We start from the raw sequence: 16,570 nt of genomic DNA on the forward strand, positions 1-16,570 counted from the left end.
TTGTAGGGGTTGGGGTAAACATGGAGTCAAATATACTCCTACAGAGGCACCATCCCCAAGAGATATGCAATTATATTTCGAAAAAAGGTAGAATGGGATTAGACTTTAATTGTGCCTCGGAGGTGTATGAACAAAAGAGAATACTGCAATTATAGAAAAGTAAACAAATTTTATTTGTCTGCCGTAACGCAGTATCTTTTAAAAATATATGAAACAGGTTAAGACAAATTAGTGAACAAAAAGAAGAAAAAGAAAGGCGCACCAGCCTAGTGTGTTACCGTTGACAATTTATTAAATAGATATGATAATATAAAACTACTCACAAGAGAAATGGTAAAAAAGGCCTGTGCCTCGAACCACACTCCCAGATAGGGGGGAAGGAGGTGTGACAAATTAGTCTCCTAATTAAAATTTGGGGTGTGCGAGTCCAGGATGGATAGAAAGGTGTTTACCCGTTTCACTGTCACTGACCACCAATGCAGGGGTATTATTGCCTTCACTGACACAAATGCTGGAGGTTATTATTTCAGGCTTCAGGAGGTTTTTTGTGTTCACTGGCACCAATGTTTGGGGTTATTTTTTGGGTTATTGCATCCACTGACATTAATTCTGGGCGTTATTATTGCACTCACTGACACCAATGCTGGGGATTATTTTTCTCTACCCTCAGTGTGCATTGCGATAAGCTGCAGTAAATGCAGCAGTACGGAAATTTGTGGGCATTGAGATGCAAAAGTGCTCTATCGTGCAGCCCTTTGGAATTGTGGGGGGCTGCACTTGAGGCTTTTTATAATTTTTAGGTTGACCACCAGTGGTTTAAGATATACTTCTGGGATGCATCTTATTTTATTGCTTCCCTTTTTAGCTCTCATTGCTCTGTCGACCAAGGCATGAAGGAGAGTTTGAGGGGTAACGTTCTCTGCCATGACCACTAATGCAAAGGGGGATGGTGGGTTAACATCCACTATCACTGACCACTAATGCAGGGAGGCTAAATTTCACTGTAACTGACCACCATTGCAATGGGAATGGAGGGGTTAATCATGCGGACACTAGTGCTGGTGGTTAATATTGTTCCCCATTAGACTAATGGTTATTATTGCATACACTGACACCAAGGCTGGGAGTTATTATTGTATCACTGATCCTAATGCTGGGGGTTCTTAATGCGTACGCTGACACCAATATTGGGGGTTATTTCTGACTTCACTGACACCAATGTATGGAGTTGTTATTGCATCCACTGACACCATTCTTGGGGGTTAATATTGTATCCTTTGACACCAACGTTGGGGGTTATGTTTTGCGTCCACTGACTTAAATGCCTGGGGTGGTTGTTGTGTCTGCAGATTGGTGTTTTATGTGTTGACATGGTAACTCAATTGCCTTTGTCATTTTAACAATCTGTGTCACATAAAAATGGTGGTCACAATGTATTCATTTTAAATTCTTCTGTTTCTGTTTTTTAATCCAGTATTCCTTGTGTAATGAGCCTCTGATTGAACTTTCTAACCCTGGGGCAAGTGGATCTGTGTTTTATGTCACAAGTGATGATGAATTCATTATCAAGACAGTAATGCACAAAGAGGCTGAATTCCTTCAGAAACTGCTTCCGGGATATTACATGGTATGACCTGTATGTGAGGTTTTTTTTTTTTTTTAACATGTCTTGTTTAGTCTGTCTCTAATCTGAATCTCTTCTATACATCTCACTGTAGATACAATGCCTTCTTGTCTGCTTTACCGAGTACCTTTTTATATATGAATGTGTTTTTCCCAAGAACTGAAATTATTTCCACCAATCAGATTCAAACATTTTAGGGGAAGTCTGATGCTGATTGGTGTCTTAGGAACCATAACTTTCAATAAAAAAAAAAGCATGTTGACACATAAGGACCTATATGTTTTGCAGATACATAGGAGTTATAGTTTCTTTACTATACATTTATAACTAAAAGTAGCCTTGTGTTTTCTCCAACCATTACAGAACCTTAACCAAAACCCACGTACTCTATTACCCAAGTTCTATGGATTGTACTGTGTTCAGTCTGGCGGGAAGAATATTCGTGTTGCTGTGATGAACAATATCTTACCACGGGTAGTCCGTATGCATTTTAAGTATGACCTCAAGGGCTCTACCTATAAAAGACGTGCTTCCAAAAAAGAGAGAGAGAAAAAGTGTCCTACGTACAAAGACCTGGATTTCATTCAAGATGCACCTGAAGGATTGCTTCTGGATGCGGATACCTTTAGTGCATTGGTTAAGACCTTACAAAGAGACTGTCTGGTGAGATATTCTTCATGTAAACCCCTATTTATGGTTCATTAAAAACCCCATTCAGGACACAGAATTTTACATAAGTTGCAAGCAACTTAATGGCTTATATGCACATATTTATTTACTCCCTATCTTGTCCTTAACCATTTGCACTACAAAGCTAGATAAACAGATCGGATTAAATGATTTCAAATGATTTTTAATCAATAGAGTTGCATGCACTGCATTGCAGGATTTTCAGTAGTAGTAATTGCAAGAGCTCCAATTTGTATACAATGAGTACCTCAACTGTGCCCCATAGTGTATTGGAACTGAATTTATATGAAAATTAAGTATTTGCAGGCAATTGGTAAACCTCCAACATGAATATGTGTATATATTTAAATATAATGAGCCTATTCCGGCCCAGAATAGATATACAAAGATACAAAAATACTTTAATTTCCCCTTATTAAAGAAAAAAAAAACACCCTAACCCACCCCCAACCCTCTTCCCAGCCAACCCACCCTCCTCTCTCCGACTATCCATCTCATGTTGTATCTCCCTTTGCCTATTGCCCTTCCTGCTCTATATCATCCTGTCTACAAAACTCAGTGAAAGCTTATAATTAACCCAGTCATGCCATTTCAGTTTAAATCCCCCTTCTCCTTCCTCCCCCATGAACCTGAGCTGTTCAGTGTAATAAATATCGTTAATTTTACAGAGCCAATTACTCACCGATGGGCTCTTAGGGTCCTTCCACTGTCTGGGAATCAGACTTTTCGCTGTATAGTACATATACTGTTTAATAGGCATTTTTGTCCCATGGAACAAACAGACCCACGGGTCAGCAGGTATTTTAATTCCTGTGATTTCCTCGATTACTAATAAAACTTTATTCCAGTATATTTTAATTTTGGGACAGGTCCACCATAGATGTGACATAGGGCCAGATTCACAAAGGAGATACGACGGAGTATCTCAGATACTCAGTCGTATCTCAGATACTCAGTCGTATCTCAGATACTCAGTCGTATCTCAGATACTCAGTCGTATCTCAGATACTCAGTCGTATCTCAGATACTCAGTCGTATCTCAGATACTCAGTCGTATCTCAGATACTCCGTCGTATCTCTCAGAGTATCTATGCGACTGATTCATAGAACCAGTTACGCATAGATATCCCTAAGATCCGACAGGTGTAATTGTTTTACACTGTCGGATCTTAGGATGCAGTACCGTGGCCGCCGTTGGGGGGAGTTTGCGTCGTAAACCAGTGTCAGGTATGCAAATTAGGAGTTACGGCGATCCACGACGGTTTTTCGCGTTCGCTACCTCGCCGCTAGTCTAGTTTCCCGTCGCAAAGTTAGTCGTCGTTTTTGGTGCATTAACTTTACACAGCACACGTATGTGCTGCATAAAGTATGGCCGTCGTTCTCGCGTCGAATTTTAAAAATTCACGTCTTTTGCGTAAGACGTCCGGGAATACGGAAGTACGCTATGCACGTCGCCGATCGAAAAAATGACGTCAGTTCGCGCAAAGCACGGCGGGAATTTCGAAATGGAGCATGCGCAGTAGGTCCGGCGCGGGAGCGCGCCTAATTTAAATGGCACACGCCCCTTTAAATTACGCAGGCTTACGCCGGAGGCCGCCAGTGTAGGTTTTCATTGCAAGTGCTTTGTGAATCAGGCACTTGCGATGAAAACTTGCGGCGGTGTAACGTATCTACGATACGTTACGCCGCCGCAGTTCTACGTGAATCTGGCCCATAGTTCCCAGTTCCATACAACCCCTCCAACAAAATTTGGAGGTTTCCCTTTGGTAGTGGTGTGCTATGGCCGGAGTTATATACCAACGTGCTAGGCATTTGAAGTTCATTTCTATCAACGCGCAATTAGTTGATGTAATGTGCGTCATCTTAATATTTTCCCGACGTCTATCTCGGTTTCGCCTGTTTCCAACTCCTCTTCCCATTTATTAATATATGGAGGTAGCCCCAGATTTTTTAATCCCATCAGTATTTTATAAATCAAAGAAATCCCGCCCCTTCCGCTAGGCACTGAACACAAACGCTCCAGTGGAAGCAAATTTCCCTCTGACCTAATCGGATAAGGGAGGGAATCCACAAAATGCTTCAGCTGAAAATATCGCCACCTATTCAGCTCAAGCATTTCTTTTTTTTTACTTCCTGATAAGTACAAATTTTACCATCTTTTAATATGTCCCTTAGTTGTGCATCTGTTTTTTTTATCCAATTGCCAAACAGGCTTACTTTCCCCGGTGCTAAATAATTTGTATCGATTAGTGGAATTAATGGGGAATTATAACCCCATTTTTTTCCTTTTTGTTCCTTTTTGTGTACCCTATCCCATATTGACATAGATGTCAGTGTAATCATGTGCATGTGCTCTTTTTGTTGTCTAAATTGTGCCGGGATCCAAATCTCTTTTACTAACAATGACTTATTTAAGCAGCTTTCCAATTTAACCCACCTTTTCTCTTTATTTTCTCTAACCCAATCCACCACCTGTGCCATGTGAATAGCCATATAATATGTATTAATGTCCGGTACCCCCCAGACCTCCGTGTTCCTTGTCTCTTATTAAAATTTCCATGCTTATACGCGTTTTTTTATTCCGCCATATAAACCTATTTAATAACTTTTTTAATGTTTTGAAGTAAGCTTCCGGAAGTGCAATCGGTAACATTTGTATTTTATATATTATCTTAGGAAGGGTTAGCATTTTAAAGCTGTTTATTCTCCCCAACATAGATCTTTGTCTAGATGCGATTTTCTTTAAATCCGTTTTAATATCATTCAGTAATGGGATAAAATTATGTAAGTAAATTAGCTCAGGTGATGATGTGATATTGACTCCTAAATATTTTAGCTCGGTGTCTCTCCAAATAAATGGGAAGTCTTGTTTATAACTACGTTCATCCTGTAAATTCACACTAATGTTAAGTATTTCTGATTTTAAGGGATTCATTTTGAAGTTTGATACCTCCCCATATGATTTAAGAGTTTTTAGTAAATTAGGGAGAGTTATGGTTGGATTCATTATGTATAGTAAAATTTCGGAGGTTTGTATGGTTGGTTTCCAACACAGACATTACTGCACCAGTCCTTAATGGTTAAAATATAAGAGCAGAGAACAAACTGAATAGGTAATGAAACCGTATCAGTAAACTAGGACTTTTCGTGGTGTGTCGTGTCATGAATAGGTGAGCAAATGATACAAAGTATAGAAAAATATATAGAAAAATATAAAAATTTATTATAAATACATGAAAACAAAATATATAAAAGATACAATGACTGAGATCATTGATTGCCCTGTGACAGATAAGATGCGACAAGAATTAGATGAATGGAACAACTGGTCGCCGACATGTTTCGCACAAAGCGTCTTCTGGGCACAGCAGTCATCTATGACACACTCTTATCTGATAATATGTAAACAAACGTAAATTAGTTACATATACTTTTTTACAGGGTATACAGTATACATTCATGTAATTCATTAGTAAACTCATATAGAAAAAGCGTAAATAATATATGTACATGCTCACCAACAACTGTGGGATGTCGAGCAACGCCAGCCGAGACACAAGAGACAGGACTGAGGGAAGTTGGAAAGATGCACACCGGGCAGGGGCGCGTCTAAGCAGCACCTTAACCCCCTGCGGGAGTCAGATCCGCAGGGTTCTGGGTGATGCAGTACCCTTAGGTAGATTGCAGATTTTAAGAAATTGGGTAGTTGGATCTATAAAAATAATAATAAGTGTAACTAGTATGGGTCATATATATAGACGTGTATATATATATATGAAGTACATGTTGCCACAATCACAAAAGTATATAGGACTATGGTGTTACTGATGGGATATAACTTGCCCACCAGTACTACAGTATATAGAGAGATCCCTAAATAATTTAAATAATATTCTGATTTAGGAGGTATAAAAGATTATATAGCATACCTACTCTTGTGATTTAACACCGCTTGGATTCATATTGGGCCATAGTAGTGGACACAGAGCAATATGACCAATGAGGAGGCGTCGTAGTGCCAGATATGGCATGGAAAAAAGGTTATCCCACACCTAAATAATAAATGGTAATTTACATTACTGCAGGTATAATGCAGAATAAACGACCCATATAGCAATTCCCTTCTCCCTGAGTTGGGGCTAGGCAAATCCGGGGCATCACAAAAGGGGGCCAAGGTATCCCCCCACCGCCTTAGTAATAAGTATCTTGATAAAGTGCCTCTAAGGCCAGCATCCTATTAGAGGATGGTACCCTTAGGCATATCAATAGGACAGATAAATAGTCACACAGTGGGGGAGACTCTGGTCCACACTGTTGCTCCACGGATAATAAGCCATAAAAGTGCCCTCAAACCACAGGGAAAACAAGGAGCAGAAGTGGGGGAGAGATTGCTTTGTTGTTCATACCTATTGCAGTGCATCGAATCGGCGTCCTCTCTCTCAATGGACCTCTTTTGCAAGGCTCCTGGCGTGTGTGAAACAAACACACACGCCGGTGGTTAAATCAGCAGGGTGACCCGGATGTGAAGGGTCGGATGACCCCTGACATCACATCCGTTCGATCTCGACTTGCCGCGCATGCGCAGATAGGCCCGGAAACGGCCGCACTGCGCATGCGCCGCAATCTCTGTGGATGAATTATCATCCAGAGTAGCCAGATCGACTGCATCACTTACTACAAGGTTGAGGCTCAGACAGCGCCACCCGGTGGTTCCCTATGGGTACTGCTATTGTGCAAAGAATCTCCTTTGGTGCCGCGCTGACATCCACAGTTAGTCTTGTGTGTTTTAAACATAGGTAAGGGTAGTAACATTTATATAGTCCATAGCAGTATGCATAGGGACAATTAAATATTGTGCAATAAAAAAATTAATCGTATATGTCAGTTTTATATTAATACCTCCATAATGGAGGAACAATCATAAATATAAACAAGAGAAAAAACGGCATTAAGTCTTAATGATAAGTCATTTCACCATAGAAAACAAACTAAAACAAGTCCACTAGATGGCAGACAAGTGCTTATGAGTATTTGTAATTCCTGTATGTGGAAGAAAGGGACAGACCCTATGAGAAAAGCAGATTAAAAATAAAGGTAAGAATAAATATAAATAAATAAAAATAATGATTAGATATCCATATAGATTCCTATAGGAACGGTTTAATTGATAAGGCCGTATTAAGGCCTGGTACGTAAGTCGCCCTCTGATTAAAGATCCATCGGGTCTCCTGCTGTAAAATCTTTTTATCAAAGTTGCCCCCTCTTTCTGGGGGTGAGACCACCTCTAGTACAAAGAATGAAATACAATTTGGATCATAACTGTGATGAAGTCCTATGTGTTTACAAATTGGTGTGTAAAGTAATCCAGCATCCAGGTAATAAAGATGGTCCTGGATGCGTTTGGCAAAAGATCTTTTTGTTTTCCCTATATAGAATGCACCGCAGGTGCAGGTTGCTAGATAAACAACCCCAACTGTGGTGCAGTCTGCATAGGTTTTGGATTTGTGATATCCTCCCCTAGGTAAGTGGCAACCCGATCCCTCCCTCACCCAGGGGCATCGGTCACATTGACCGCATCTAAAGGTCCCTTTTTGTTCCACTGGGTTGGTGATTAGTGAATCACAGTTTAAATGACTGTGTACCAAGTTATCTCGGATCGATCTTGGTCGCCTATACACAATTTCCGGCTGTGCTTCCACATACTTAGAGACTATCTGGTCTTCCGCCAGGAAATGCCAGTTATTGGCTATAATCCGGCGGAAGATATCTTGACTGTCACTAAAGGTAGTGATATATTTCATTGTAGAGTTAGTTTCTCTTTTTTTAGGCTCAAAAATTAGGGTTTCTCTAGTTTTTAGTTTTGCCCTTTGATAGGCCTGTCTCAAAACTTTTTTGCTGTATCCTCTCAGTATAAGTCTCTCATAGAGGGCCTTTGATTAAATTTCAAAACCTGTCTCCTTTGTACAATTCCTTCTTATCCTAAGGTACTGTCCAAAGGGGATGCTTCTCACAAGGGGACGAGGGTGGGCACTCGAGTAGTGTAAGATTGTATTACCCACCGTCTCCTTACGATAAAGGTTACTGTGTATTAGCTCGTTAGAGTCGATGATCAATCTAAGGTCCAAGAACGGAATATTGGAAATGCTCGACTGGCTTGTAAATTTTAAGTTAAAGCTGTTGTGAGAGATATATTGCATAAATTCCACTAGTAGTTCAGCCGTTCCAGACCAGATGACAAGGACATCGTCGATGTACCTCCGCCACAACAAAATGTGGCGGAGGTACATCACGGCGCCGTCATCGGCGAACAGCTCCCTCTCCCACCCCCCCAGGTACAGGTTGGCATACGATGGGGCACACGAAGTCCCCATCGCAACCCCCTGCACCTGGAGGTAGGTGGAGCCATTAAAAAGAAAGGCATTGGTAGTGAGAATATGTTCAAGTAGTGCCGAAACAAATCTACACAATTTCCAATTGTGTCTATCTTGTTCCCGTAGGAAATTTGTAATAACTTCCACCCCTTTGGAATGAGGAATACTCGAGTATAAGGCCTCTATATCAATTGCCACTAGAGTGGACCCAGCCGGGACATTCATCCCCTCAATGATCTTCAAGAGGTCTAGTGTGTCTTTTAGATAAGAAGGTAAACTCATAACGTGTGGACGAAGTTGACAGTCTATGTATTTACTTGCCGTTTCTGTGTGACAACCAATGCCGGAAATAATTGGCCGACCTGGGTTTTTTTTTATGTTCTTGTGTACTTTAGGCATAGAATAAAAGGTAGGGGTAATTGGCCATTTTACATTTAGATATTCAAAAAGATCCTTGTCTATTAAGTTATGCTCAAAGGCATCTGTTAATATAGACTGAAACTGGTTTCTAAACTCTGTGATACTCTCATTTGGAATTTTTTTATACCATTCGCTATTGTCGAGGATTTTATTACACATAGCAACGTAGTTGCATTTATCCATGACAACGACGTTGCCGCCTTTGTCCGATGGTTTCACTACTATTCTATCATTTTTGGCAATTTTTTGGAGAGCTTCCTGCTGTTGTATTGATAGGTTGGATTTTTTATTGGGTTTAGAAAACGGAAAATTTTCGATCTGTTTCTTAGTCTGTTTAAGAAATGCCCAAATTGCAGGGCTAGTTTGAAGATTGGGAAATTTTTCAGATTTAGCTTTGAATCTATTGGGTTCAGGAGTTATATCTTCATCTTCCTCTTCAGAGGCTATCTCATTGGGGTCTACTGCTCTTTCATTCTCATCTAATAACTGTATGAGGATTTTGAGTGCCCTGAAATCCTGTACTTTAAACCCTTTATAAAGATCCTCATCCCGACCAATTATTTTGCCCCTATCATTGTCAAATATGTATTTGTAAGTCAGGTTACGGGCAAACAGATGGAGATCTTTTGCAAATGTGAACTTATCAATAGATTGAACAGGACAGAAACTTAGTCCCAATTGTAGGATCTCCATTTCAGATGTCGACAAGGGATAGGATGATAAGTTAATAACATCTAAACCTACTGTTTTCTGTGATGATTTGGCATTCATGGTTTTATCATGAATGCGTCTATCTTGCCCAACTTCATCTGAAAGATTGGAGTGAGGGCTGTGTGGATGGTTCCTAAAGGGGTGGAACCAGGGTTCATTTTGGTTTGAGTAAGTTTAGGTATAGTTCCCAATTCCTTGTGGGGATGTCCTTCCCCAGTAGCCCCAGAATCTGTAAACATAGTTAAAGATGAAGTTCCCATCACCGGGTCACCTTGAGTGTCCTTAATTACATCAGACGCATTGTTCCCCGCCTGATGTGACTGAGGGGAAACAATGCGCTTCTTTTGTGTACCTCCCTGAGTGTGTGCACCACCACCATTACCCCTTTTCTGTGCGCGTCCTCTCCGCGAAGATCCTCGGTTCGACCGAATGGGGGGTTGCTGGGAGGAAACAGAAGAAGAAGCAGAGAGTTCAGAGTCAGCTGGCGTTGCTCGACATCCCACAGTTGTTGGTGAGCATGTACATATATTATTTACGCTTTTTCTATATGAGTTTACTAATGAATTACATGAATGTATACTGTATACCCTGTAAAAAAGTATATGTAACTAATTTACGTTTGTTTACATATTATCAGATAAGAGTGTGTCATAGATGACTGCTGCGCCCAGAAGACGCTTTGTGCGAAACATGTCGGCGACCAGTTGTTCCATTCATCTAATTCTTGTCGCATCTTATCTGTCACAGGGCAATCAATGATCTCAGTCATTGTATCTTTTATATATTTTGTTTTCATGTATTTATAATAAATTTTTATATTTTTCTATATATTTTTCTATACCTTGTATCATTTGCTCACCTATTCATGACACGACACACCACGAAAAGTCCTAGTTTACTGATACGGTTTCATTACCTATTCAGTTTGTTCTCTGCTCTTATATGTATAGTAAAATATCATCGGCATACGCTGCGAGTTTGTGTTCCCTATCGTCTGTCTGAATCCCCCTAATGTCCGTGTTATTTCTAATCCTGGCCAGCAATGGTTCTAGAGACAAGATAAACAATAAGGGGGACAGGGGGCACCCCTGACGGGTCCCATTAAACATCTCGAATGGCCTCGATACCGTCTCGTTTACCTTAACTCTAGCAGTTGGGTGATTGTAGAGAGCGTTTATCCACCCCAGCATCTTAGGTCCAACCCCGATGGACTCTAATGTGTTCCGAAGCAATCCCCAGTCTACGCTTTTTTGGCGTCTATTGACAGAAGTAGACCTGGGGACTTACTGTCTTTTATTTCCTGTATCAGCAGGAGCATTATGATGCTGTTATCCCTGCCTTCCCTGCCTGGGACGAAACCTACCTGGTCAGTATGTACTAGATCCTTCATAATTATCTTCATTCTGCCGGCTAAGATTTTAGCGAACAAATTCACGTCCGCATTCAATAGCGAGATGGGTCTGTAAGTAGAACATAAGGAGGGGTCTTTGCCTGCCTTGGGAATTATTGTAATCGCGGCCTCTAATGCCTCAGGGCGGATCTCCCAATTAGTACCAATACCATTTATGTAAGAACACATCCGAGGGACCAGTCTATCACTAAACTTCTGATAATATGCGGTTGTTAGCCCATCGGGACCTGGGCTTTTCCTTATGGGGGACTCCTTTCGATTTTTCCGAATTTCCATTTACGTTATGGGGTCTTCTAAGAAGCTAAATTTATCCGCAGGTATTTTTATTAAACCTGTTTTGCTTAAAAAAAATGTTGTATTATCAGATCTCCTTTTTAATTTATCTGGGGGGTCACTTTGGGTTATCGAGTCCAACTTCCCATAATATTCTTGGAATACTCTCGCAATCTCAGATGTTGTGTGTACCTTACCCCATTTGCCCGTTTGTATACTTTCTATGAAATTACCCCTGTAACGGAATGACCTGTGACACCCAAAGACTTTGTGAGGATGGAGGATTCTCCTGTGTCAGCGTCACTGATAACTCTTGGGTCTGAGTCCTCTCTGTGCCCTTTGGGCATGGAGTGGCAAGTGAATCATAATTCATGTATTACATGAGATTTGACATCACGGATAGTTCGTATTGCAGGATTTTGAGATACTGCAAGATGTTGGATTGTTTTGGCGTGGATAGTGATTTACAGTATATTCCTTAAATGCCTGCAAAGAATATTCTATGACTCATTTCTAGTGACATGCTAATTGCATCAGGGCTTGGAAGACATTCCATTGTCCTTGTGTAAAGGTGTTGTAACGGACAGGTGTTAATCCCAGGTCGGCTCCCAGAACTCTAATTATGCATACTAAATACTGCTTACGTGTGATAACACTGTCTACAACCTATTGATGCTCATAGGTGTCAAGCTGTATGCGGAGACGGAGTGGGTGAAGGTGTTTTGTTGTTGATTAAGGAATGTTAAGTAATTAGCCTTAGTGTGGGATTAGGGGGGTGGAGATCTCATTGTCCCTTTTGAATACTGTCACATGCTTGTACTGTATAAAAAGCTGAGAAGAAACCATTAAAGTTGTCATTACATTTGGAACAAGCCAGAGCTGTGTCTCGTCTTGATTCTGGGCAAATGAAATGGGATCGGGTCCTGTCGGTTGGATTGTCGATAAGCTGTCGTGACTGGGATGGAAGGTCGTAAACGGTGGTGACCGTTACAACCCCTTCGTTTATTTTTTAACCTTTTGGCTAGATATTTTCCCGACAGATCACCCCATTGATACCTCTCTTTCTTAAGTGTATAGAAAGCCGCTCTTAATTCCTCTCTTTTTAGAATGACAGTATGTTCCACTTCATGCTCTCCTGTTTGTTTGTGAATCTGTTCGAGATCGAAGATTATTTTATATAACTCATTGTCTTTCTTCCTACTTTTTTTTTTTTTCGCTGATCCAATTGAAATCAGTATGCCCCTAATGTAGGTCTTGTGGGCCTCCCATACTATTGATTCCGACATGTGTTCTGAGCCATTTGACCTAAAATACCATTCTAATTCCCTTTTAATCCTATCTACGACCTCTTTATTTTGTATTAGATCTTCATTGAATCTCCATATAGTATTACTTTTTTGTACTCCCTCAATTTTTTAATTAATTGATACAGGCGCATGATCGGACAGAGTAGTTATTCCAATATCGGAACTTGACACTACATCCAGTGATGTGTGGTCCACTAAAAATAAGTCGATTCTGGAGTACGTCCCGTGTACAGCGGAGTGGAATGAACAATCGCGTATTTTCGGATGTTGTATTCTCCAAACATCTATCAATTGATGTTGATGTAGTTTATTTTTGAGTGATTTCCCTTGTATTTGATTACCTTTAACTCTGCCTTTCATAAATAAATTTGATATTTTTACGATACAGAGATGTGAATTTCTGGTTTATGGTTTATTGATGTTGAACTGTGCGTCCAGTTTGCCAACGGAACTTGATATTTTGAACAGGGATTAGTTCGCAGTAAAATCATGTAATATTTCACCTCAGAAACACTGTTTTCCTGTTATGTGGCCAGTACGTATTTATAATTTTATTCTAGGAAAAAAATTACTTAAAGTGGTTGTAAACCCTCCCCGATTTTTTCTGCTTTTTGATTGCTTGTTTACACATTGGCAGCGCTATGCAATTGATCAATTACAAAAACGAGTCCTGCAAATACCTTTTTTTAAACAGAATTCCTTTCCTCCACTTCCGGGTACTAACAACGCCATTCTTTCTCCTGTTTCTGGATTCATCTTCTGTCATCACTTCCGCCCTTACTGTGTCTCTGGTCGAAACCTCGCACATGCGCCGAACAGATGAGCCAGCTACTATGTTATGTGTACACTGTGTCTGCGGCTGCTGTCTTATGTCACTCCCCCTTGTGACGTCTTGTTCAGTCACACGGGGGAGTATCAGGAAGGGGAGAAGGAACACAACAACGCGAGACTTCCCCTCTGTGTCGGACAGAGGCGAAGTTTGCATAGTGACAATAGCAGAAACCATTACAATGAAATTCGGCAGACTTTAGCTGCCGGTTTTGAGGCACAATAGTGCGCAAGCGCGGTGACGTCATCAGAAATAAAAAGACGATTTTAAAGCTAATGAGAGTGGTGAGTAAACTTTCACAGGCAGCGATCAGCTGCTTGTTTTATGGGCTACGTTTTAAGCTAATGATTTCTCCGAGGGTTTACAACCACTTTAAAGCGGAGTTCCAACCACAATTAGCATTTTTTAAATGTATGTCCTTTCATCCTGCGTTTTTATAATATGAATCCGGTCACTTACTATTTTACAATCCGCCGCCGATCCGCATAGATATTCAAAAAAGATAGTTTATAAAACTATGCCTACACCGTTATCATTTTGCTTGTGGGCACTGTGAAGCCTACAAGAACTTACTTCCTGGAAGTCTTGGATGGGGAGTGATAATTGGACAGCGCACTGTATCCTGGGAAATGATGACACACATTTCCCAGGAGCATTAGAGGGAGATGATGTCAGAATCCTAGGTGGTTTCAAAGGCAGATTTCGTGGGACCGCATAGCAACAGGCATTTCCAGATGAGTAAAAAAAAATGTTTTTTTTTTTTTTTTTACTTTTTTAGGTCTAATGAGCACAATAATGAAAAATTTTGGGATGGAAACTCCACTTTAAAGGGAAATTATAATGCTGGAGTTTTTTTAGTTTATTTCGTTTTTTTAGTTTTTAAGCTAATGTTTCCTGATCTTACAATACAGGACAGGCTTTGTTAATCCTTACAACCGGGTTATATATAGATCATATCAGTGGAGGCTGGTGCTCAAATTTTTTGGGTGGGGCACAAACTGAAAAAAATCAATTGCCGCCACTGTGCCCATTAAACGCAGCCACTGTGCCCATTAAACGCAGCCACTGTACCCATTAAATGCAGCCACTGTGCCCATTAAACACAGCCACTGTGCCCATCAAACGCCGCTAGTTTGCCCACTCACATGTAGCCAGTTTCCTCCCAAATGCAGCCAGTTTCCCCCCAAATGCCGCCAATTTCCCCCCAGCCCGGCACTTACCTTCCTCGGATCAGTGCCGTCCTCCTCCAGGCTCCCCCCTCCAGGCTTCTGCCGTTTTCGATATCGCTTCAGCCAGTCAGGCGACCGGTAACCAGACCCGGTGCACCTGATTGGTTAAGAGGCGGGTCAGTGTTAGGGAAGTGATTCCCTAACACAGCATGGTTTAAACAGGGAACACACAGCCCTGCCCCCTCTGTTTAACCATTTGGAAGCCGACTAGAGCCCACAGGCTCTAATCAGGGAGCCTATTAGAGCATCTGGCTCTAATCAGGCACTTCCAAAACACACCCACCGCTGTAATTCAGGTGGCCGGCACTCAACAGGGGCCGGACACCTGAATAGTGGGCGGCAGCGGCGACAATAGATATATTCATGCAATGCATGAATATATCTATTGTTGAGTGATGGGTGCGGTGCGTGGAGGAGAGAAGGGCTGGCGCTCCTGCGCCCACTATGGACGCACCGCCACTGGGTTATATATACCAGTGCTTGGACACTGGCAAAGAAAAAATGAAAGCTGAGACATTCCCCATATAACCCCTCCCACTTCTAGCTAGCCTCACTTTTCTGCTACTGTTCTTAGGTGATGGACTTCTTTACTCTACTGAGAGAAATGTACCCTCTTATTTTTACATTTTTTATATTTACTTTTATTGAGACCACTGCTGCTTTTCTGCAGCTTCTGGATTGGTTGACTCATCAAAGTGGAGTTAGCCTCAGGGCTATATGGATCCAGAGCTGAGGTCTGCCAAGCACAGAGCTCAGTCTCTGAAGATTACTGCAGGGTAGACATGTGCAATTTGTTTAGTTCCGAATTCATCTTTTTAACACATTTTGACAAGTTAGTTCCGAAATTTCATAATTTTTCCCATTTTCTAATTTTTCCAATTTCCACATTTTTCAATTTCCGAAATTTTAGAAGTTTGGAAACATGAAAACTCAAAAATCTGTAAATGAAAATAGGAAAATCGAAAATCGGATATTTGGAAATTCAGAAATCGGAAATCCGAAAATCGTATATTCTAAAATCCGAAAATTCGAAAATCCAAAAATTCTAAATCAGAAAATCAGAAATTTGAAAATGGAAAAATTTGAAAATCGGATATTTGAAAATGCGGAAATCCAAAAATTGGAAATTCAGAAATTGGAAATTCTAAAATCGGAAATTCAAAAATTTGGGTTCCGAAAATTGGGATTTCTAAAATTCGGAGATTTAAAAATCCGGAAATTCGAAATCCAAAAATCGGAAATTTGAAAAATCAGAAAATCTGAAGTTTGAAAGTCGGAAAATCGGACGTCATCGCGTATCGGTCCTATGAGGACAGGTGTTCGTGAGCCGGCCGGCGTTTTTATGCAAATGCTTTGTTTAAAGCTTTCTATAACTTTTTTTTAAAAACTCTGATGTTTTATTTGATTTACACTATGGAGAGCCTTCTTTATTTTTGGGTATATGTGGTTGATACACGCTCATGCACTTTGGAGAGATTGCGGTATACCGGCCCCTGGTGCATATCCTAGTTGCAACATTCAAGTACCCCACTGTGAGCTGACATTTCCCATACTTCCAGGATAAAGGCCCTGACTGGGTTGATAGCCGCAAGCTCGTTATGCTTGCTTTCTGGTAAGCACGCACTCTGTGTGGTGGAGGTATACACGTCTGTTGTGGTGTCATTTGTGATATTCTCACTGATTTCAACTATCAAGGCATACTCAC

General features: G+C 40.8%; 1 protein-coding gene across 4 annotated transcripts in view; it reads left to right on the forward strand.

Annotated features, from left to right (window-relative positions):
• PIP5K1C (phosphatidylinositol-4-phosphate 5-kinase type 1 gamma) overlaps window positions 1–16,570 on the forward strand; it is a 486,720-nt gene that overhangs the window by 188,393 nt on the left and 281,757 nt on the right. For all 4 annotated transcript variants that reach the window (XM_040322323.1, XM_040322302.1, XM_040322309.1 and 1 more), the window contains 2 exons: window positions 1,475–1,627; window positions 1,988–2,287. In XM_040322323.1, the coding sequence (XP_040178257.1) occupies window positions 1,475–1,627; window positions 1,988–2,287 (453 nt within the window). The remainder of the gene's footprint in view (window positions 1–1,474; window positions 1,628–1,987; window positions 2,288–16,570) is intronic.

Source organism: Rana temporaria, chromosome 1 (assembly GCF_905171775.1).
Source record: "Rana temporaria chromosome 1, aRanTem1.1, whole genome shotgun sequence".
Classification (NCBI taxonomy): domain Eukaryota; kingdom Metazoa; phylum Chordata; class Amphibia; order Anura; family Ranidae; genus Rana; species Rana temporaria.